Genomic DNA, 22905 nt, shown 5'->3' with positions numbered 1-22905 from the left:
ATTTTTTTTTTTTGTCTTTTTTTATTATTTAAACTTTGTGTAAGTTATTTGTTATTTTATATTAGGCCTATAGCATGGTGTATTTTTATTCGGTTTGTTAACAAAAGTTATATGTTTAATATAAGTGAGTTTGTCGTTGTACTGTTTTGTTGTTGTCCATTCCAAGGTGTCTTGCTAGATGATATATCCCACTTAATCAGAAACACAGTCTAAATGTTGTTTGTGTAGGCTATTTTACTTTTAATTTAATTAGAAGTAGGCCAACAGCGCCGCCTACAGATTAAAACTCCTTACCGGATGGGCGTTAGGACCCGGGGGAGGCTGCTGCCACTGCACGTGCTATTACTGTTTATTCTATCATACACCGAACAGATCATTCTGTACCCTGACGTGATCTAATCACTAGCACACCCTGAGCACATGTGAGTTAACCTATTCCTCTTATCGGCAAGACATATCGGCATCATTTTTCATACCAGGCCGATGCCGATATTTACATTTAAAGCCATTATTGGCCGATTCTAATATCAGTCTGATAATATCGTGCAAACACTGTGGAACCAAATAAATATTAAATATTAAAAAAGCCTTCCACAATCGTCTTAGATAAACGGCAAAAGTCAACAGGCTTTTCAAAATCCAAAATATTGCCAAACAGCTAGGCGCTTTTGCATTTCGTTTCGAAACTAAATCTTCTGCTATTGTCTGGTCTGTCTCACCTCACTCTTCTTGTCAGTCACCTCGGATAAATGAAATCTGAATCCTGCTGCTGATCTGTGCTGCGACTATCATTCGGCATGCTGCATTGAGCAGCCGCATTCAGTTTTTAATTGTAGTTTCTGTTCTCTAACTGAACTAAATGATTTTTATTACTATGTTGCATCTTAACACCGGTAACACCATCAACATGACTATCACAGCAAGCCTAATGGATACAATTGCAAAAGGACTTGTTGCGGTCCATCCACAAAATCGTTAATATGTGTTAAATTTGTATTATATGTAGCTAATTAATGCTTGATTACAACAATTAATCTGAAATAACCCAGTAATATCATAAAACATCTTACTTTTGTTGGAGGTTAATCCTAACTTTAAGATGCTGATGCTGATGATTTTTAAGTAAGAATGCTTCTTAAGTTTTGTCTTAAGATCAATCTTAAGAAAAACAATTCTTAAGCACATAGAAGATGAAGAATTATTTTTGGGAGTACAAAATATCTAAGTTTTTTCTTAGGTTAGAAAATAAGAAGAAAATGTCGGTTAAGAAGTGTTTTATGCTTAAGAATGTTTGGTGAATCCGGCCCCAGGTCTCTGGACTTTTGCCAGCAGTCGGCATTGAAGGTCAGAGGTCAGCAGTGTGATATATGTTGGCGAGTGCTCACGGAGGTCACAGTCAGACATGAGTGGAATCTGAGATCACCTGGTCACCGCAGACAGTAAAGCGCACAGGAATCCTCCACACGGCCCGCAGCAGGTGTGAGGCAGCAGGCATCGTCACGCTCTCCTGCATTCCACAGCAAACCACCTCCTGATGGAGCCATTTCTCCTGCATTCTTGGCCTCATTTCTGCTTGTTTTTTTTCTTTCCCTGTTTATGTGGAGTTGGTAATTTACAGAATGACAGACCTGCGGTGGCTGCATGTACGTCGTCTCGCTCATGTTTCCAAAATATCCCCATGGCCAGGCACGTGCACAGGTAGGGCTCAGCCTGTGCAGAGCACATGCCCTTTTTGCCCTTACACTCCGAAGTGCTCCGTTTTTGGTGATGGTGTTTTTTTTCCTTCAATAAATCAATGATATTGGTCTATATTATTATTATGGTTATTAATAGTGAATAAATCTAAAGCTTTTGAGACTATAATTTTGCGTTTGCCCTTTTTCAGTTTCAGCACATGCCCCTCAAAAGGTCTGTGCACGGTCCTGCCCATGGCCTCTCAGCTAGGGCTAATGGTTTTGAAAACAACACTTCCACTGAGAAGAAAGAAATGTAGCAGGATTTGCCAATGTGTTCTCAGGTTACTTGTTTTTTTCTTGGTAGGCTACTTTGATTGTACCTGAGGGGGAGAGAGCGTGTTTAGCAGGAGGATATTATATTTGCCCAAAAATCAAACTGTCATCGTTTACTTGCCTTTATGGTGTTACAAACTCCTCCTTGGAGTTCCTTATTCCTTATTATAAGATATTTTGAAGAATGTTCACGTCGCCCCTTTCCATTCAATTAAAAAAATAAAAAGACATTTGATTCTATGAGGATCAGATCAGCACGTTTCATACTAATAAATTGTGTTTGAATTTTTTTTTTATATAATGCAAGTCAATTGAGGTTTATATGTAATACAATTTTACCTGATTTTTTATTTGTTTCTCACATAAGCTTACTTTATGATTTCAGATGACCTGAAATAGTGGTAGACTGATAGTGTTTTTTTTTTAATGAACAATTCTGATATCTTAGAGAGCAGGATGACAATATAAAGCTGATATACAGGATATCACATCATTTAAAGCAGCACTATGTAACTTTTTCTGTGTTTAAAATTTGCAAAATGTATATAATGAGCGAGTACATCATGAATTCATCTTCCAAACCGCGTTTTTGTCTTATTCCGAATCACTACGGTACACTTATAATAAGTACTTATATTTGGACTATTGTAGCCTGGTTGGGTCGTCACAGCTGCGGAGTAACACATACCTGCGTGAATCGCCATAGACATAAACTTAGAGAAGTAGCTCCGGTTGGAATGTTCTTCTGCGGGATGTATGCAGTTCTGTTTCTTAACCGCTAGAGCGCCAAAAGTTACATAGTGCTGCTTTAAAGGGGTCATATGATGCGATTTAAATTTTTCCTTTCTCTTTGGAGTGTTACAAGTTCTTGGTGCATAAAGAAGATCTGTAAAGTTGCAAAGACTAAAGTCTCAAATCCAAAGAGATATTCTTTATAAAAGTTAAGAGTCAGCCACGCCTACCTAAAACGGCTCGTTCTAACACGCCCCCACATGTCTACGTCACTGTGTGGGAAGATTTGCATAACACCGCCCAAATGTTCACGCAAAGAAAGAAGGCGTAACTTTTATTCTCGCTGTAGTATTGTTGACGCTGCAGCCATGTCGTGAAGGCGCTGTGTGTTTCGTTGTGAAAGCGAAACTACTTTGGTTGACCTTCCAAAAGAGGACGATATCCGCTTCGTGGGGCGTAACATTTCCGTCACACGCTTGAGGTATTCAGCCAATCACAACGCACTGGATAGCTGGCCAGTCAGAGCACACCTCGCTTTTCAGACCGATGAGCTTTGTAAAAATCTACGCGTTTCAGAAAGGCGGGGCATAGAGAAGAAACAATACTGTACAGTATGTGGAAAATAATGTGTTTTTTTAACCTTAAACCGCATAAACACATTTCATTACACCAAATGCACAAAATAATGTTCTTTTTAGCAACATCATATGACCCCTTTAATTTAAAGATAGTAAAAACACAAGCATAACAATTGCTTCAACTAAACTTATATTTCTTTTACTTTTTTATAATAATAATTGGAACTTTTTTTATTTAAAAAATGGATAAATCTTGTTTTAAAAAAATTCTAAAATAAACATTTACACTTCAGATTTCAAGTTCTTGATTTTGTAATCATATTATGGCATTTGCAAAACAAAGAAATGGTCAAAACATTAATAAAAAGAAGTAAGCACTCTTAACCAGTGTGATCAGTCTCTGCGATCTGTTAAATCACAATTATTTATCCTCATCTAAAGACAAGGCAACACAAATTTTACATGCAGTATTCCATTAATATGGCATAGTGGATAAGCTGTCAAAATAAAAGTCCTGCTTAAAATACTTATCAGCCGATATGCCAATAATTTTAAAAAAAATTAAGTATTGGCCAATATATTGGTCAACCACTAATTTAAAGTTTAGGCCACTTTTAATGGATGTGCAATTTTGTTGTATGAAAGATCTGCAAAATACCTTATTGAGTATTCTGTGGAAGAAAGACAATCATAATGAGTTTGGCACAACAAAAAAGGAGAATAAATTATGACAGATTTTCATTGGTTTCTTCATTGGGAAAAGCAGTCTTAAAGGCAGGATAGGCAATTTGGTTCAAAAACATTTTTGTGATGCTGGTTGAAAGTCTCTTCACATCCCGATAGCAATCACTAAGTTAAGTGCTCTAAATGTATTTATATTGTCTGTGGAAGGCATAGGACCATAAAATGTTCGTCTAATCATATCCCTCAGTCCGAGGATAACGATCTGTCCTGCCTGCCTGTCAACGTATGTATTTGTAAACCTCCGCGCATGTTTTGCACAGACATGATATGTCATCATCACGTTCCATTGCGCTATTGCAGACCAAGCGAGATTGGAAGGCATTATTATTGTAATATAATGTGCTTTGTACAGTAATGTTTTCTCACCGGTGAATGAGACATGAGATAATCTGACAGCGTTGCATTCAATCCTCCACCAACGCCGTCTCTCATCGTGTCGCTGGTTAGCCTCTGCTCTGCCTGTGCGTGGTCATGTGTTCTGGAGGGGGCGTGGCTTTGGAGAGTGATTTGTGGAGAGGGTGGGATCTTATGCTTTAAAAGCTAGCTTGCTATTGCTATTGCTACCCTACCTTTAACATGCAACATGCTGAACAATCACCATGAATGGCCCACAAATTGACACAAGTCATCAGTTTGAATTTACACGCTCTCTAAAAACAGCCTCAATTCAGGGTGTGTAGCTCCTCTGTCCCAGCTGTTTGATAGACATCGGTGGCCAACTTTCTTTTTTGGTGGGTGTGCTTCATGAAATGAATGTCTTGCGCTGGGCTCAGTGGTGTCCGTCTGAGCTGTGGAACGCTGAGGGTTGTTTAGGAGGAAATCATAAAATGCACAACCCAAACCCAGAAGCCACAGACTCAGACCACAGCTGCTTTATGCTGCACATGGAAAGGTGTGGGCTTGAGCTTGTTTTAGCTGAGGTTGCACACGTGGGCTGAATCTGTTGAGCGCAGACTGCTTCACGGTATGTTTAAAGGCTTCGAAAATGTGATCCATCAATTTAAAGCTCCTAGTATTGATAGAAGAGTTTCACAACATGACTTGAGGGATCATTCATGTCCATAGAGCAAGTTACATGCCAAAGTTTAATACTTTTGGGTTAAATCATTGGGTTTAAAACACCAATCAATTGTTCCAAACTAATGTAGGTAAAGTGCTCAGAGGGTCCTGGCTCAGATCAGAAGCAGAAAATCTTTGCTTTCCCTTTTGTGCTGTTCTTACATGTGCACAGAAAAACCTCTGAGTGGTTGTTTTGAGCCCTGCAGGCCCTAATATTGACTTCCTAATTGAATGGAAACCTGAGCGTATGTGCTCATTGCGAGTGTTGGCCCTCATGCTGTTTGCATATCTGCTTCAAAAGGGCCCCACAGTTCTCTGAAAACAGCCCATTCATGTAGATCTAATGGGGGTTTTCTGCATTTTCTTATTTTGTGTCGTATTTCAGTCAGATACTGGTGTCAGTTTAGGACTTCTGTATTAGCGTAATGATTGTAGGCTAGTCTGAATTTTCTTTGTCAATTTTTAAAGAACACCTTATACCTAGTACAAAACATGTCAACCAATAAGATAGCTTTCAGATCATGTGCTTAAAACGGGCATTCAAGAAAGATGTTGAACTGAACATATTGTTGGTTTTTGGGTACATAGAGACTACATACAATTGCAGTGAAATTGTGTGATTTAACTATGATGACTATTAATTGCTGACTATATTTAATTTAAAATAGTATGGAAGTGAAATCAGTAGTATGAGATGTAGTTTGCATTTGCAAGTGTATGAATGCAAACTTTTTCCAGAAAATAATGAAAATTTACATCAGAATTCAAGTGTGTTTTGGTCACATTTGGTGTGAATTTGGTGTGAACAGGCTTTAATCTTCTTTTTTTTCCAAACCTGAGTGTTGATTGTAGAATTTTATTTTATTTTGTTTTATTTTATTTTGTTTTATTTTATGTTGTGTTTTGCATTTTTATATTATTATTATTATTAATATAGGGTCAAGCAACAATATTGCGAGGACCCTTTAGGAATTGTGTTTATTATTTTTATTGTTTTTTTTATTTTAGTCCTAAATGAACTTATAAATCAACACTTGTGATTGTTTCTGTGTTTGGCTAGTAGTTATTTAATTATTTATTTTGTTTTGTGGTCATGTTTTTTTTTCAGGTGGAGCAGTCCAAGGTGCTGATTAAAGAGGGTGGAGTTCAGCTGCTGCTCACCATCGTGGACACGCCAGGGTTCGGAGATGCTGTGGATAACAGTAACTGGTAAGTGTGATTTCTTTATTTTCTGCATGTCACGTGTAAACAGCTGGAAGTCTCCTCACATTAGTGTTTAGTAAATGAGGGATGGCTGATTGTTTATATTGCATTTGCATGTTGACTCTGAAATGTTGGTTGTGTGTCCTGTAGCTGGCAGACCGTCATCGATCACATCGACAGCAAGTTTGAGGATTACCTCAACGCAGAGTCACGTGTCAATCGACGCCTGATGCCTGACAGCCGAGTGCACTGCTGTCTGTACTTCATCGCCCCCTCTGGTCATGGGTAGGCACTCTTTTTCAAGCATTAAATGTACTCAAACCCTCTGTATTTTTGGCTTGTATTTTTGCTGTGGAGGAGCTTTTATAGGTGAGCTCTAAAGTGATGCCAAGTACATCAGGATTTATTGCACTTTCAGCATTTCCAGTCCAAGTTGTTGTTAGATGACTTGAATTGTTGCAAGTTAAATCTCATACACATCCAACTAAAAGTTCTCTGCCATGTGTGTTAATTTTGTCATGTGTGTGAATCTCTTTCTTTTTAAAGGGGCAAGTGAGAGAGAAGTTTACTTGCCTGACCGGACAAGAAGCCTGATTAAAATGTCAATAAAAAATAATAACTAGGGAAGCACTGAAACTTGGCCACCAAAAGTTTTTACGCGAGAATGATTCTGATTTTATTGCATTCAGTGTAAACGGCGACTGATAATGTAGGCCTATTTATGTCGTGCCAGATGAGGCTTGCGCAGCCTGAGAGCGAGAGAGAGACTTGTGCAGAAATCAAAACAAATGAGCGCAACCGCACTCACAGAAAGTTATAGATGGATACTGCGGTAGAAAAAAAAGATATTTATAATATGGGATATAGGTAAGCAACATTACACGACCAAGATGTTTCCCCGAATATCAACACGATTGCAGTGTGACACTGATTTTATACAGTAGTATAAATTAACAAGTTCAATAAACAAGAAGTTAAAATTAAGTGACTTACATTTTAGATACAATATTGACTGTTTTTGTTCAAATTCGCAAACAAAAGGTCGTTCCAATCAAAGCCACAGCAGAACTGTTTTGTGTCTCCGAGCAACACACAGCAGTGTTTTGTTACTGAATGAATCCACTTTTTTGAACGAATCGAATGAGTCGATGATTCAGTGGCTCATTCATAAAGATAGTCACTTTGCCTCATTTCTGAATGAATCATTCATTTGAATGAATCATTCATTTGAACGAATCGGTTGAATGAATGACTAAATCACTCACTCATTAAAACAGTCATTTGCAACCACATTATTTATGCATTTGAAATGTTGCGTGCAAATGCATTTATGGCACCTCAGAAGCTGTCTGTGTAAATTCATCTAATGCCACTTCAGATGCAGCTTCTGTTTCCTCTGCAGTGGAAAGATGGAGTTTGTTGATACTGATTTCATTTGAATGGTAACAACTCTACAGTTTCTTATTATTCTAATTTAATTAATTGAAAAAATTTAAGAATTTGATGTGAAAGATGACACATTTAATAAGGTTAGGGGAAAAAATGACCATTTATAAACAGTGGGAAATGACATCTGTTTTGTTACATACAGCAACTCAACTCTCAGTTAATTGTTATTTCTACCTCTTTCCAGTCACAGAGCACTTTATTCTGAGAGTTGTTTAAATGAGAGAACATCTGTAACTTAGTCCAGATTGGGGGAAATTGTAATGTTTAATTTTTTTATTTGGTAATATTTTTTGTATTGAAATAAAAGTAGAATATAACTTTAAGAACTTTTCTTAGAAAGAAAATCGGAATCTGCAAAAATCGGTATCGGCAGGTCACACTTACAAAAAATCGGAATCGGCCGAGAAAATTGCAATCAGTGCATTTCTACCCATACTGTTGCATACACTTGAGGAACAAACCTCTAATGCTGTTTGATGACTCAAACAATGAGACATGTTGGGAGAGGTGCGTGTTGTTTTGTTTTTGGTTTCTTTTAGTTTGGTTGGTTTGGTATTTTGTTTTGGTTTGTTTGGGTTGATTTATCTGGTGGTTTGTTTAGTGTTTTTTGTTTTGTTTGGTTGGTTGATTTGTTTGATGGCTTTTGAAAGTGTTTTATGTTTTGAATTGTTTTGTTTTAGTTTGGTTTGGTGTTTGTTTTTGTTGTTTTTGTTTGGTTGATTTGTTTGGTGCTTTTTTTATTCGTTTTGGTTGATTTAGTTTATTTGTTTGGTGGTTTGTCTGGTGTTTTGTTTGGTGGCTTTTAAAAGTTGTTTTATGTTTTGTATTGATTTGTGTTTTGTTTTTTGTTTTGTTTTGTTTTGTTTTGTTTTGTTTGTTTGTTTGTTTGTTTTTTGGTTTGGTTTGGTTCGGTTTTGAAGGAGGGGCTTGGGCCTAACCTAGAGACAAGAATTTTAAAGAGACTTGCAGGTGAACTCCTTTGACTCGAGCCATTACTTAATCACATACAGTAGCAATGTGCTACAAACCACTGTAGCACACACTGAACACTCTAGAAACCACATAGCAATGTCTTAGTAACCACTCAGAGACCCACAGCACATTGGCGGTAGGTTTTGCCTGGGAAAGCGCCAGTTATATTTTCAGAGTATGGATGCCAAAAATCACTAATCCTTCCTTTGAAATTCTCCTCTCAGTTCCTCTGATGTCGGATGTCAATCTGATAAAATGTCACAGCACACTGTCTATTTGAAACATACAATTTAACCTTGATTTAGTCAAGACCCAATAAAAAAAAAAAAAAGCTTTTCACCTGCTGATGGGAATCCAGTGTGTGCGTGTGTGTGTGTGTGTACAGTGGCTGTGAGTGTCACAATGGCCTGAGTGGACAGGCACAAATGATTTTCCTGCCGTTTACTTATTGCTCTTCTCGCAGCACATGTGGCTTTACTACGAGCCGAGCTATAAGTTCAGCCAAGCTGTCAAACAGCAGTGTGAATGTGATCCCTCACTACTGCACTACAGAGGAAACCTGTGCGCCTGCATTTGGACTTGTTCTCAGTGTTTAGTTTGAAACATTAAACCCTCACATTCTCTCTATCTCTCTCTCTCTCTCTCTGTCCGTCAGACTGAAACCACTGGATATTGAGTTCATGAAACGGTTACATGAAAAAGTGAACATCATCCCACTCATCGCCAAAGCAGACACACTGACTCCTGAGGAGTGCCAACAGTTCAAGAAGCAGGTGAGAGTGATCGTGTGCTAACGGCAAACTCTGTACCTGTAGATTTTAGGACATCAGATAAGATTTAAAACATCATAATTCAGTTTTTTAGAATAATTTTTCTCTCTCTTTATGATCCTTAGTCATAAACTGGCTGTGAAAGGAGTTGAACGTCCTTACCATGTTAGTGACTCCTAAATAGGTTGTTGGTGTCATTTAATCTAAATGCAATCAGTCACATTATTGTTCAGTATTTAACAATAATTGGGATGGAATTTAATAAATGTATACTTTCAGCGGTCTCAGAACAGTTCACTATGCGGCGCAGGTCGCTAATTAATGTGCACAGCAAAATCTAGGGGATTCCAGATTCGCTTTTTTACATTCACATAATTCCAAACATTCAAACCACTGCAAGTTATTTTACAAATGTAACAGTGTGACAGAGCATATTACAGAAATCCTGCCAATTGCAAACAGGAACACAAGGATATTTCTTCAGTTTTCCGCCAAAACTCAAAGGTTTATTAGGAACAGCTAAGAATTCTGCACAAAGTGAGACATTACTGCAAAAATATGTATTGTTCTAATCCTAATTCTAAATTCTAATCTAATCTAATTCTTATATATAAATACACACACATACTATATATATATATATATATATAGTTCTTAAATGTGTACATTTATGCATGTGTATTTATACATACATTTAAATATAATTAAATATAAATATAACACACTTTTATTTTGGATGCGATTAGTCTTGATTAATCTATTTGACAGCCCTAAAATTTTTATTGATAATTTTTAGTACCGAATTAAAAATTCTTGATTTTCTGTTCTGGGATTGTCTTCTCAAAGGATACATGCAATGCTGGTTTAAATCAAAACAATATCTTTTAACACGTCATAATAATTCTTAATAGGTTTTGTGTCAGCCTTTGCACCTATGATGCCTTAAAATGCTGACTAGTTAGGCAGCTCACTAGGTTTTGGAACAGATCACATGTGTACATAGTACATTGCTCATTTCATAAAGCAAAGAAAATCTTGTTTTCCATTATATAATCCCTAAGGTAAGCTTGCTGCTATTTCATGTGCATGAACAAACATTCAGCCTCCATTCAGTTTGATATTAACTGCCCTTCCTGATGAACAGCCGTTCATAGAGACACAGGAGTTATGTCACATCTCAGCTTCATGAAAGCATTCCCAGAGTTTCAAATGATGAATGTGGGACAGTTTAACATCTGCAAACCAGCTGAAGCGACTGGTGTGTGTGTGTGTGTGTGTTGGAGTGTTGGGGGGGTGTTGCAAACGGCGGCTCCAGTAAGAACTCATCATAACACTAGAGATAAATCTGTCTACACATGGTTTTTATGCTGATTCCTTAGAGAGTAAATGCAATCCCAAACCAGTGACACTGAGAGCCCACAGAGCCTGCTGGGAGATAGCAGGTCTTTTTACTTGTCAGCACCAATTTAATGCTTTTTTTTTCACTCTGTCCTTTTGTTTTGCTCTTTGCCCAGATAATGAGAGAGATCCAGGAACACAAGATCAAAATCTATGAGTTCCCAGAGACTGATGACGAGGAGGAGAGCAAACTAGTCAAGAAGATTAAGGTTTGTGTGTTCACGATAGTTAATGAATTATTCTTTTTGTACTGACACTAGGGGATATTTTCAGAATTGACTAATTGGTGGGTAGTCTGAATGACTAGATGACGTTAAGACCCCAATAGATTTGTCCTCTATTAGATAGAAGTGTTTTGGAGTTTGTTTTAGTGGTTTAAATCAGCTCACCAGCATGAACCATCCGGAAAACTTCAACCATCAATTGCCATCAGGGAAATGGGTCAAACAGAGACACACTCACTGAAACAGTACATTATCATCAATACCACACACACACACACACACACACACACACTGAGAGTCAATATCAGTCACCTGATGTTCCCAGCCTCTCTCTCTCTCTCTCTCAGGACCGTCTGCCGCTGGCTGTGGTGGGCAGTAACACCATCATCGAGGTCAATGGGAAGCGTGTACGGGGCAGGCAGTACCCCTGGGGCGTGGCAGAAGGTAAGGGGTGAAAGGTCACCTCCCCCTTCATATGTGTGTGTGTGTGTGTGTGTGTGTTTGTAGGGTAGGACAGACCCTGAGGCTGTTGATCTTCTCTAGTACACAACAGATCGGAGTCTGACAGATGTGTGTAGATCTGAATATAGTTGTTCAGCTTCATTAGCGATGTGTGCTAAGGCTTTTGTTGCCGTCCCACACCGTTTGTGCTACAGACAGTAATGTACCTCTTATTGTGCAGTTTGAATATGATAAAACAGTCCCTTTGACCGGTGACAGCACAGAAAGCTTGAACTTCTGGCACGTTCACCAGACGATGTCTAGCCTCCAGTGAATCATTCAGGACTGTGAACATCTGTCTCTCACTTCAGTCAGATTATATTTTAAATGGCCAAACCAAAGCCGGAGGACAGGATATCATGTATACAGTGCCCTCCAACAGTTTAGAAACACCCTAGGAAGAGAAAATATAATCCAGTTCTTGTCGTAAGAGCATTAATGTAACTTATCAGTGTTACTGATTATGATCATCAGTGAATACTAGCAATAATAATTTTCTTTGTGATGACACCATAATACCATTAAATGCACACTGTTTTTTTTTTTGTTTTTGTTTTTTAATTATTGGTCAGTATAGCTTTATAATTTGATTTATTATCATTTTAATTATATTTTAATTCAGGGTTTCCCAGACTGGGTTTTATGAGGGAACTGCAGACGGTACGTGATTTGATGAAAAGCGAATAATTAATTGTACAATTGATACAAATCATTTGAATTCAAATATAAATAATTTATTTAATGTCAGTTAATGATCACATGACATACAGGTAAAGAGAGAACTATTATTTAACAGAAATATTAACTTAAATATTTTAGGTCAAAGGGGTTCAGCTGACTTGGTAGTTTGGTAATGTCTGATTTAATTAATTGCCAATTAAGTTTAGCACACAACAGACCAATTAGAATACAATAAAAAGCAAGTATTAGCAATAAAACAATCACTTTACTAGTGTCAGAAATGACTTTTCTGCTGATAAATTATGCCATGTTTTTGATGTAATAAAGAAATGCAGCATTTTCAGTTCTGAACTGAGGTACAAGCCAGTGTTATTTTATCAGTTTATTTATTTTTTATTTTATTAGCATTGTTTTTTTGTTTTTTTTTAGTTAGCTTTTATTTCATATTTTTAGTTCATTTTAATTTTATTGTAGTTTTGAGTAATTTTGTTTTGCTTTTGTCATTTTTTCTTCTTTTTTTTTTTAGTTTTAGTTAATTTAGTAATCACTTCGGCTTCAGCTTATTTCATTTACTTGCCAAGGCAACATTCCAGAAAACTTTCATCTAATTTTTTCCCCCATATATTTCTTTATTTTAATTAGCAAAAGTGTTTTTAATAGTTGTAGTTAATGAAAACAACACTGTAGCTATTAAATTAAATAAAGGCCTCTTACAGAAATGAAAGAATAAACAAGTGACATTTTATAAATGAAAGGCTTAATGAAGTGATTGTCCTCATAGTGTGTTTAGGGTCATGTGATCAACACACTAAGGTGTGCAGTAAGTGAAAGCCTGCAGATCTGCAAACAGGAAGTGTGTGTGTCTTTAGACGTTTGATCGAGAGCTCCTGTAGAGCCGGTCACATGATACGCCGTGAACATACAGTATCCAATATGAGTCGTCAATGAAGCTTTGAAGATGAAGGTCCAGTGATATTTCAGAGCTCATGCAATTCGAGCTGAAGATCAGATGCTGATTTGATTTGTCACGATTCTGCTCGCTCACCGGAGCGGTTTGGCTGGAGCTGATGCCTGCATGAACTTCCCCTTCTTTCTAGACCTTTGACCTCTGATAACACCAGAGTCGCTAAGCCAGATCCTCTGGAGCGAGCCGCACTGAGAGCAGGCTTATTGTGCCTGAGCTCAGAGTTTGTCAGCTCTAGACAGATAGATAAAGCAGATGTGATCAGGAGGCTGTGGGTTTGATGACTGTATTTGGATCCAGTGGTTATCTGTGTTTTAAGAGGGTGAGTTTTGAATGCCTGAGATGCTTTCAGCAGCATGTAAGCACACAGATGGCATGTGGTTGAGAAGGAGGGAGAGGTCTGCTTCATTCATTAGATAAGTGACGCACACGCAACAGGAGACACAAGGCAGTGCCAGATCAGGTGCCACCTGCTGGTCAGTTTGTACATTACAGTAGCAGAGTAATGATGAATGCCAGTTTGTTCCTATGGACCCTGTCATATATTGTCAGAGCTTCAGCTAGCAAAGCAGCTTGTTTGGTTTACTTTTTTTTTTTTTTTCCAACGAGTAGGTTATTTTCATTTTAATTTGTGTTTAGCTTGGCTTAATTTTAGTTTTTTGTAACGATTATTTTGTTTTCAACAAGCAGATTTTTTTTTGTTTAGCTTAGTTTAATTTGGGTTTGTTTGTTTTTTTGTTTGTTTTTGTTTTTTGTTTTTTTTTTCAAAATCAGTTGATTTTGTTTTCAACTAGTAGCTTATTTTTGTTTTAATTTTTTTTTTAGTTTAGCTTAGTTTGGTTTGTGTTTTGTTTTTTTGATTGTTTTTTTCTGGTGCAATTGATTTTTGTTTACAACGAGTAGGTTATTTTTGTTTATTTTAGCTTAGGTTGGTTTTTGTTTTTTGGTTGTTTTTTTTGGAGGGGGTAGCAAATTGATATTTGTTTACGTTATTTCTGTTTAGTTAAACTTGTTTTGTTTTTGTTGTTTTTTTGCGCACATTTTTGTTGTAGTTTTGGTTCTGTGGTTTTGTTTTATATTTTTAAGGTTTTATTTATTTTGTTTAATCTGTGGATTGTTTCGATTGCATTAAACCATGTACAAACATTCATTTTCCCTTTCATCTAGGTGTATAACATTTATTTATTTATTTTCAGAGAATGATATTTTGCATTAACTTGAGTGAATTATTTTTTCTGCAACCTTTTGCTCTATATATTCGCATTAGACTTGGTGTATAGGCTTTCAGTCCTCCATATTTCAGCTCCAGATGATCTGTATATAATCCAAATTGGATATTCGTATGCAATTATGAAGCCCATATTAATACCAGTTTGCATACTTCTACGAGAATAGTCAGTATGTAAGGTGTGTACTGTGCCTAACAATTAAGAATTTGTACTAAGTATGAAGTAACCCACTGTCTGTAATATCATAAAATTATATGTCATTATATATGATTAATAGTATGCAAGCTGACATTCAGCCCAAAAGGCACAACTTTCCTAAATGTATATTTTTTAATTGTAGTCGTCTTTAACAGCAGGATGGGAAGACATGGATGTTGTAGTGCAAAGCTGTTTTCTGATTCACTTTAAATTGATTTTGTGGTTGTTGTTGTTGTTTTCAGTGGAGAATGGGGAGCACTGTGACTTCACAATCCTTCGAAACATGCTCATCAGGTACATAACCCTGTTTCTACACCAGCACTAATAGCTGATGATGGAGCTGACATTCTCATGATTCCTCCAAACTGACCCCTGATCAGTCAGAAACATCCATATTAGAGCGATTCATCTGTGGCCCACTGTAATAAACTTTTGTTTGAAAGTCTGTAAGATTTAAAATGTTTAAAAGAAGTCTCTTCTGCTCACCGAGGCTGCGTTTATTTGATTAAAAGTACAGTAAAAGCAGTAATATTGTGAAATAATATTATAATTTAAAATAACTGTTTCCTATGTGAATGTTTAGTAAAATCTAATTTATTTCTGTGATCAAAGCTGGATTTTCAGCATCATTCCTCCAGTCTTCAGTGTCACATGATCCTTCAGAAATCAGTATAATATGATGATTTGCTGCTCAAGAAACATTCTGATTATATAAGACAGAGTTGTACATGCCGTGATATAAATCTGTCATTTATTTGTTCTCTTCAATCACAGAACTCACATGCAGGACCTGAAGGACGTGACCAACAACGTCCATTACGAGAACTATCGCAGCAGGAAACTGGCCGCGGTCACTTACAACGGCGTCGACAACAACAAAAACAAAGGCCAACTCACAAAGTGAGTGTTTTCACTAATTCAAGCTCGAGAGCCTATTTTAAGCCATACTTCAATACGTGTACACAAGCATGATTGCTACGATTTTCTGATCACTATAAAGGATCAGTGTGTAAAGACGTCTAAACCTGGACCCCAGAGCTAGACTGACACATGCTAATAATGCTGATAATAAGTCAACGCAGTGGTACTGAACCAGTCGACACATCCAGGCTTCCTAACAGCCACAGCGGTTCACGCTCAGCACAGACCTGTCACTAACCCTCAAATATAGTCTAAACGCTCGCTAACAGCCATTCACATCCACCCTCAAGAGCCCCCATCTTAACCAAAGCATAAGAGCGGCCAAAAGTACATGATTCAGCTGCTAACGTTGTTTTTTTTTTCTAACACACGATGCAGTGTGAGCATGCTAAGTGTTTGTGTTTTCTGATTTTAGATCTGACACAGTTGATGGCATGTAAGTGTCGTGCACAAGTTCACGTTTGTCTCATCCTCTCCTCTGCTCTCTGTTTTTCCCTCTTTCTCCTCGTCTGTTCACGTTCGGAGTCGGGCGTCCTGCTCAATGTTCACTAGTGTGTGTAGCTGCAGTTCCAGCTTTGTGTTAGGGACATTGTCAAACTGCTGTTCTGTAGCACGTGTGTCCTCCTTTAGCCAATTTAAGGACGCTTATCCTGCTTCCTGTCAGCTGGAAGACTTGAAAGTAAATTAAAAGTGTTTGTTAAGAAGCTAGGCAACTCAGGACATGTTCATGGTAAACTATTTTGGAAACTGCCTGACAGGAGTAAAGGCCTGTACACACCAATATTTGCATAATTTTGAAATAAAGTGTCTTTATAAACACTTTCACACAACCTTTTTTTTTTTTTTAAACCAAATGAGTATGTTAGCTTGTTTTTGGGATTATTTTTATTTTATTTTATTTTATTTATTTTTTATATTATAATTTTTTACCAAATGAGTTGGTTTGTTTGTTTTCATTGAGTAGGTCATTTTTGCTTTAATTTTGGTTCAGTTTTATGTTGTTTGTTTTTTGCGGACTGTGATTTGGGTTTTGTTTTGTTTGTTTTATTTGTTTCAGTTTGTCTGTTTGGTTTTTTTGGGGGTTTTTTTTTTTTTATATCATTTTTTTTTTTTGCACAGCAGGTAATTTTGTGTGTGTTATTATTATTTTTTCTCTTTGTTTTGTTGTTGTTTGTTTTTTAAACAGGAGTTTTAGGGTTCAAACAAATCCAACCTAATGAGATCAGGCTCAGCGGGTTGAAAACACTTGCTATAAGCGTTCCCTGTCGACTCAGGGTTTGATTCAGAGTTTGGGATTAACTGTGGAGCACGTCAGTGATTGATTTCTTGCGTTGACACGATTCACTTCTCTGCTGAAGATTGAGATCGTTCTGAAAAACATGAATTTAAACGCATTTACAAGGCAGAAAGAACCACCGCTGCTGCTGTCACAAAGGTTTGAGAAGACAGCTGCAAGAAAATATGATTACATTAATGCAAGTGTATTAACTAAATTTAAGTAATATTTTATGTAGGTTCACAAAGAGCTTAAAAGAAAAACATGCAAGTTTAGCCATTTTTAAAAGCTTCATATATTCTACAGCTTTTATTTAAAGTAATATAAATTAAAAGTTGAAAATTAATTGTTAAAATGCTAAATGCTAATGAATTAAGAATATAATAAATCAAATTAATATAAATGTAAAAAATAATTAGCAGCCGCAAAAGCTGGGCAATTTTGGCAACGAAAACTTCTAAAAACCAGTCTTATTAAAACAAACAAACAGTTTGCTCAAACTAAACTCAAATTTAGCTTCATGAAAAGCAACACAGGTGATCTGTTTGGTTTGTTTGTTTTCATTGAGTAGGTCATTTTTGCTTTAATTTTTGTTTAGTTTTATGTTGTTTGTTTTTTGCGGACTGTGATTTGGGTTTTGGTTTGTTTGTTTTATTTGTTTCAGTTTGTCTGTATTTGTTTAATTGAAGCATGGAAAAACATGCATTTTTACTTTCATCCAGGTGTGTAACTGTTTTTCAGAGAGTAATGATAATTTGCATCAATTTTTTTGTTTCTGCAAACTTTTGCTCCATACTGTATGTTCTCATTAGACTCTGTGTGTACAGGCCTTCAGTCCTCCATAATCCAGCTCCAGATTATCTGTATATAGTCTTGACTAGTTGTGTGTATGTGATTTTTGGATGGTTCATTTGCTGTGAGTGTTTGATAAGCGTCTGCACACTAACACAGCTGCAGCTTACTAACTCAACCTCAGCACACTGGGTCCTAAAGTCTTCCCAGCAGGGTCCTCTCTTCCCTACTGCTCCTGCATCACGGGTCTATTTGTCTCTAAAACTCAATCAGGCTCTTTGAGTAAACCGTCTAATGAATGCGTGCTGTGCATCTGCCCGTGCGATGCTTCTGCTCGTGTGTGTGGATGTGAACAGGAGCCCACTGGCACAGATGGAGGAGGAGAGGAGAGAACATGTGACGAAGATGAAGAAGATGGAGATGGAGATGGAGCAGGTGTTTGAGATGAAGGTCAAGGAGAAGATCCAGAAACTCAAAGACTCTGAGGCAGAGGTACCACCAGCAATCACCAACAATTCATCGTTGAAGACAGTTTCTGCTGTGTACTCTTCGGAAATGATTGTTATGTTATGGAGTCTGAGTTCCCTCTGCTGGTGTGGTTTCGTCTGTTCAGCTGCAGCGGCGTCATGAACAGATGAAGAAGAACCTGGAGGCCCAGCATAAGGAGCTGGAGGAGAAGAGACGTCAGCTCGAGGAGGAGAAGGTCAGCTGGGAGGCCCAACAACGCATTCTGGAGCAGCAGAAGCTGGACGCTTCCAGGTACGCACTCGTTTACAAGGACACACCAGAGCTCTGCTGCTAAACCTAGTGAGCTGTCTAAGGCAGAATTGCATGCATCCTTTATGCATAAGGAAATCCCAGAATGCATTGCGTCACACTTTTTATTGTTAATATTGTGAAATATTATTACTATTTAAAATAAGTGTTTTCTTTCTGAATATATTGTAAAATGTAATTTATTCCTGTGATGTAAAGCTGAATTTTCAGCATCATTACTCCAGTCTTCAGTGTCACATGATCCTTCAGAAATCATGAAAATATGCCGATTTGCTGCTCAGTTATTTTTGGTGCTCAAGTACTAATTATAATAATTATTTTCAGTGTTTTTTGTTTATTTAATATTTTAAATAATATTTAAACTTAATATTTGTTCAGGATTCTTTAATAAATAGAAAGTGAAAAACAACAGCGTTTAATTGGAATAGAAATCTTTTGTAACATTATTAAATTCTTTACTGTCACTTTTGATCACATCACTTTTGATAAATGCATCCTTGCTGAATAATAGCATTCATTTTTTTAAGTCTTATTCTAAACTTTTGAATGGTATTGCATTACAGAAAAAAATAGATACATACATAAAAGTATTAATTTCTTTCAAAAATATATAAACATTTTTATTTTATAGTAGTTTATTTTTATAGCCGCAAAAACTGTTTCTAACATCGATAATAAATCAGCATATTATACTGATTTCTGAAGGATCATGTGACACTGAAGACTGGAGTAATGATGCTGAAAATTGAGCTTTGATCACAGGAATAAATTACATTTTAAAGTATATTAAAATATGAAACGGTTATTTTAAATTGCAATAATATTTCACAACTTTACTGTTTTTTCTGTATTTTTGATCAAATAAATGCAGCCTTGATGAGCAGAAGAGACTTTTTTAAAGAACATGAAAATTCTTACTGATCCCAAACTTTTGAATGACAGTGTAACATACACACACACACATTCAGAAGTTTGGGGTAAGTAAAAAATGAAACATTTTCAATTGAAATTAACATTTTTTGGTTTCCACAAAAAAAATATGAAGCAGCACAACTGTTTTCAAGCAACATTGAAAGACTGGAGTAATGATGCTGAAAATTCAGCTTTGATCACAGCAATAAATTACATTTTACAATATATTACAATAGAAAACAGTTATTTTAAATTGCAATAATATTTCACAACTTTACAGTTTTTTCTGTATTTTTGATCAAATAAATGCAGCCTTGATGAGCAGAAGAGACTTTGATCACAGCAATAAATTACATTTTACAATATATTACAATAGAAAACTCTTATTTTAAATTGTAATTGTAATATATAAAATTGTAAAATTGTAATATTATACAATATTACTGTTATTGTATTTTTGATCAAATAAAAACGGCTTGAGCATAAAAAAAAATGTATTATTCCAAACTTCCGATTGGTAGTGTAATTAAAAGATATTGTGTAACATTTTATTTTAATCTGTTGTAAAGTGTGCCTGTCAATGTTTATTTCCTTTTCTTATTTTTAATCCTAAAGGACCTTGGAAAAGAACAAAAAGAAGAAGATCTTTTAAACCACTTGGACCATCATCACATCCTAGTTGCCAATTAAACCAGTCTGTCGACCAAAACCATACATTTATATAAAGCCCCATGTTTTTTTATGTTTTTGTGTTGTTGTGGGGACGCCTCACTGACCTGGAAACACTTAACTCTATCCATCCTTTAGGCTCTTTCTCCACATCTAAAGCGTCGGTTCATTTGCCAGACCTCACAGAAACTGAGAGCGCCTAATCTAAAACAAATAAAACATACAAACTTCTCAGAGATATGCAATATTGTTTGAAATGATAACCTCTTAGGACTTTGAATTTGTAATGCGTCAAATTCCCCTCCTGCATCGCGTGTTTGTTTAGTGCTTTTAGATCCGAGGTCACGATTGATTGGCCACGTCAATAAAGGCTGAATCTTACCTCAGGCATTTCTGGCCTTTAAACGGCAACCTTTTTTTGTGGCTTCTTCTTTTCCCTTCCTGAAATGTTAAGCTCTCCAATATTTGTGTAATTTAAATTATTTAGCCATGGACCTTAGCCATTCATGAAATGTGTTTGTTTTTTTTTCAGTTACCATTATTTTGTCAATTTCCAGTTCACTGTTTGTTTGTTTTAAGTGCTTGTGCATTTACACATCTTTATGAATGTCACATGATTTGTCCATGGATCCTCCTGTAATGACGAGCTGTACCACATTATGTGAATGGAGGATTCATCACACATGGTGGGCATTTGTAAGTGATCTGTTGATGTCTGTTGGCTTCCAGCGGGTGTGTTTCCTGCTCCTGCTCATGTAAACTGATTCAGGAACAGTGAGCTGGCGTTCTTGGCCAGTTGATGTGTGTTTTTCTCTCTATAGGCACGAGTTCCCATCAGAGCTGACACTTAGCTCTCGGTCATGTACTTCTGCAACTTTTTTGTTAATTTTGTTTCTCTTTGTTTTGCTTTTTCATTTTCATTGTACAAAGTCACATAATAAACTTGTGATGATTCCATTTTAATAGTATGAGTTGTTTTGTTTTGATGCACTCTTTGCTGTTTGTCATTAATGGAAGAAGTCAATCAAGACAAGCAAGAGATGTGTTGACAGCTGTATGTATTGATGCGGGGCCATTGATGTTTATTGTATGTAAATAAACTGCTCATTGAATGCAGCTTTATAAAGGCCAGAACATGAAGCGTCTCGTTCAGGAACAGATTTGACAGGAAGGGGGCAGCAAATACTGCGTCAATTGCCTCTTCAACTTTACATTCATTATCATCTTTTTTCTTTTTCTTTTTTTTTGACTTAAATATTAGACTTTTGGAGAAATGTCTTAAACCAGTCTGTGGACTCTCAATTTAAAATATTTGTATATACAAACTACTTCTGAAGCGTGTTGGGGTTTGTTTTGTGTTTTGTCTGTTTTATTTTCAGCAACCACTAATCTAAAAAATGTTTATACAAATTCTCCTATGAAGTGTGTTTTATTTTTTTTGTTTTAGTTTTCAGTCGCGACTGCAGGGCAGGATCTCAAGACTGCCGCCACACATCCACACTCTGAACGACAGCTCTACAGCATCAAAACAGCAGAGATAGAATTACATTCACGTGTGAAAGTAAACACAGAGACATTCAGAATATTGTTTCAATCGTCCTGAATAATAAATATACACAGTACACACACATATATGTCATGTAAACAAAAACTTTTATTTTGGATGAGATTAATCGTTTGACAGCACTAATTTGTATTTTTTTGGTGATTGCTAAAAAAACTTAAAAGGAGAATTTTAATAAAAATATTTTGCTAAAAACAAAACAAACTTATAAAAACATTTATACAGATTCTCCTTTGAAGTGTGTTTTTTGTTTGTTGTGTTTTCAGCAAACGCTATCTATCTATCTATATATATATATATATATATACAATTTGTCCTATGAAGTGTTTTTTTTTTTGTTTTTTTTAGCAAACACCAATCTTGCAAAGTAGATTTGTCTAATTCACTTGTTGCATTGCTTTCCAAGTTCTTTGCATTTCACTGCTGTCACTTTCTGAATAATTGCTACTGGCCTAGAGGTACTTAAAGTGCTGTTCCAGCTTCAATACAAGTGGAGCGTTATGGACTGCATCGGTGGCATACTGCTGTTCAGTTAATGTTAATGCACGAACATAAATGGAAGTATAGGGCTGGACAATGCACTGAAGTAAATGTTAATATACACTATTACAGCTTGTTTTTGCATTTTTGTTTTTAAATCTAGTCACATCGATGTTTTGTTTGTTTATATAAACTGAGGGATGAGTCTGAATTTAATTGAGCGTATCTAGTGTAGAGTTTCTCTCATATTGAACCCAGTACTAGTTCTTTCATCCAGAAATGGTTTAATTTCAGTCATGGGATCTCATCAGGCTTGACAGCACATCTCGAGGGCTCAGTGCTAGGAGATGTGCTGCACCAGTGCACGACATTTGTGTGTGTTTGGTCTTTTTATCACGTAACCTCTGGCTCTATCCCCATTTTAAGTGTAACTCTCAAACAAATGGAGACCTTTGAACTAATGGGGTCTTGCAGTAATCAGTGGGAGGACTCGCTCATCAGGTGATGTGACTCATCTTGATCCTGCGATTGGCCCACCGTTATCCCTGATCATCAAGATACATGCGGTTTCAGCCAATCAGCGCTGACTCTCATTTTTAACATCATAGGAAGCCCAGGCTGGAATAGGTGCTCTCTGAAGACATGTGGTAAAGATTTCAAAGAAAAGTCAGTGTGCCGAAGGTTCACAGATGGATACTGACACAGTAAATCAATACAGAAAAAGATCCTTTCAAATGACCAGCCCTGCAAACAAGAGCACTGTGGTTACATCACATCATGTTAAATTATAATGTAGTACTGGG

At 36.5% G+C, this 22905-nt stretch overlaps 1 protein-coding gene across 5 annotated transcripts in view; it reads left to right on the top strand.

Moving 5' to 3' along the window:
* Positions 1 to 21015, top strand: part of LOC107698647 (septin-7) — a 59809-nt gene extending 38794 nt beyond the window's left edge. For 3 of the 5 annotated variants that reach the window (XM_016499713.1, XM_016499712.1, XM_016499717.1), the window contains 11 exons: positions 6231 to 6331; positions 6476 to 6610; positions 9402 to 9519; positions 11031 to 11123; positions 11486 to 11582; positions 14954 to 15005; positions 15486 to 15611; positions 16048 to 16068; positions 18057 to 18192; positions 18314 to 18459; positions 20005 to 21015. In XM_016499713.1, coding sequence (XP_016355199.1) covers positions 6231 to 6331; positions 6476 to 6610; positions 9402 to 9519; positions 11031 to 11123; positions 11486 to 11582; positions 14954 to 15005; positions 15486 to 15611; positions 16048 to 16068; positions 18057 to 18192; positions 18314 to 18459; positions 20005 to 20041 — 1062 coding nt within the window. In that variant the 3' untranslated portion in view covers positions 20042 to 21015. The remainder of the gene's footprint in view (positions 1 to 6230; positions 6332 to 6475; positions 6611 to 9401; positions 9520 to 11030; positions 11124 to 11485; positions 11583 to 14953; positions 15006 to 15485; positions 15612 to 16047; positions 16069 to 18056; positions 18193 to 18313; positions 18460 to 20004) is intronic. The other 2 variants (XM_016499715.1, XM_016499714.1) reach the window with 1 other exon arrangement.
* Positions 21016 to 22905: the final 1890 nt, after the last annotated feature.

Source organism: Sinocyclocheilus anshuiensis, unplaced genomic scaffold (genome assembly GCF_001515605.1).
Source record: "Sinocyclocheilus anshuiensis isolate Anshui unplaced genomic scaffold, SAMN03320099.WGS_v1.1 scaffold150, whole genome shotgun sequence".
Classification (NCBI taxonomy): Eukaryota; Metazoa; Chordata; class Actinopteri; order Cypriniformes; family Cyprinidae; genus Sinocyclocheilus; species Sinocyclocheilus anshuiensis.
The sequence above is the reverse complement of the archived record's forward strand: the minus strand, read 5'-3'. Positions and strand labels throughout refer to the sequence as shown.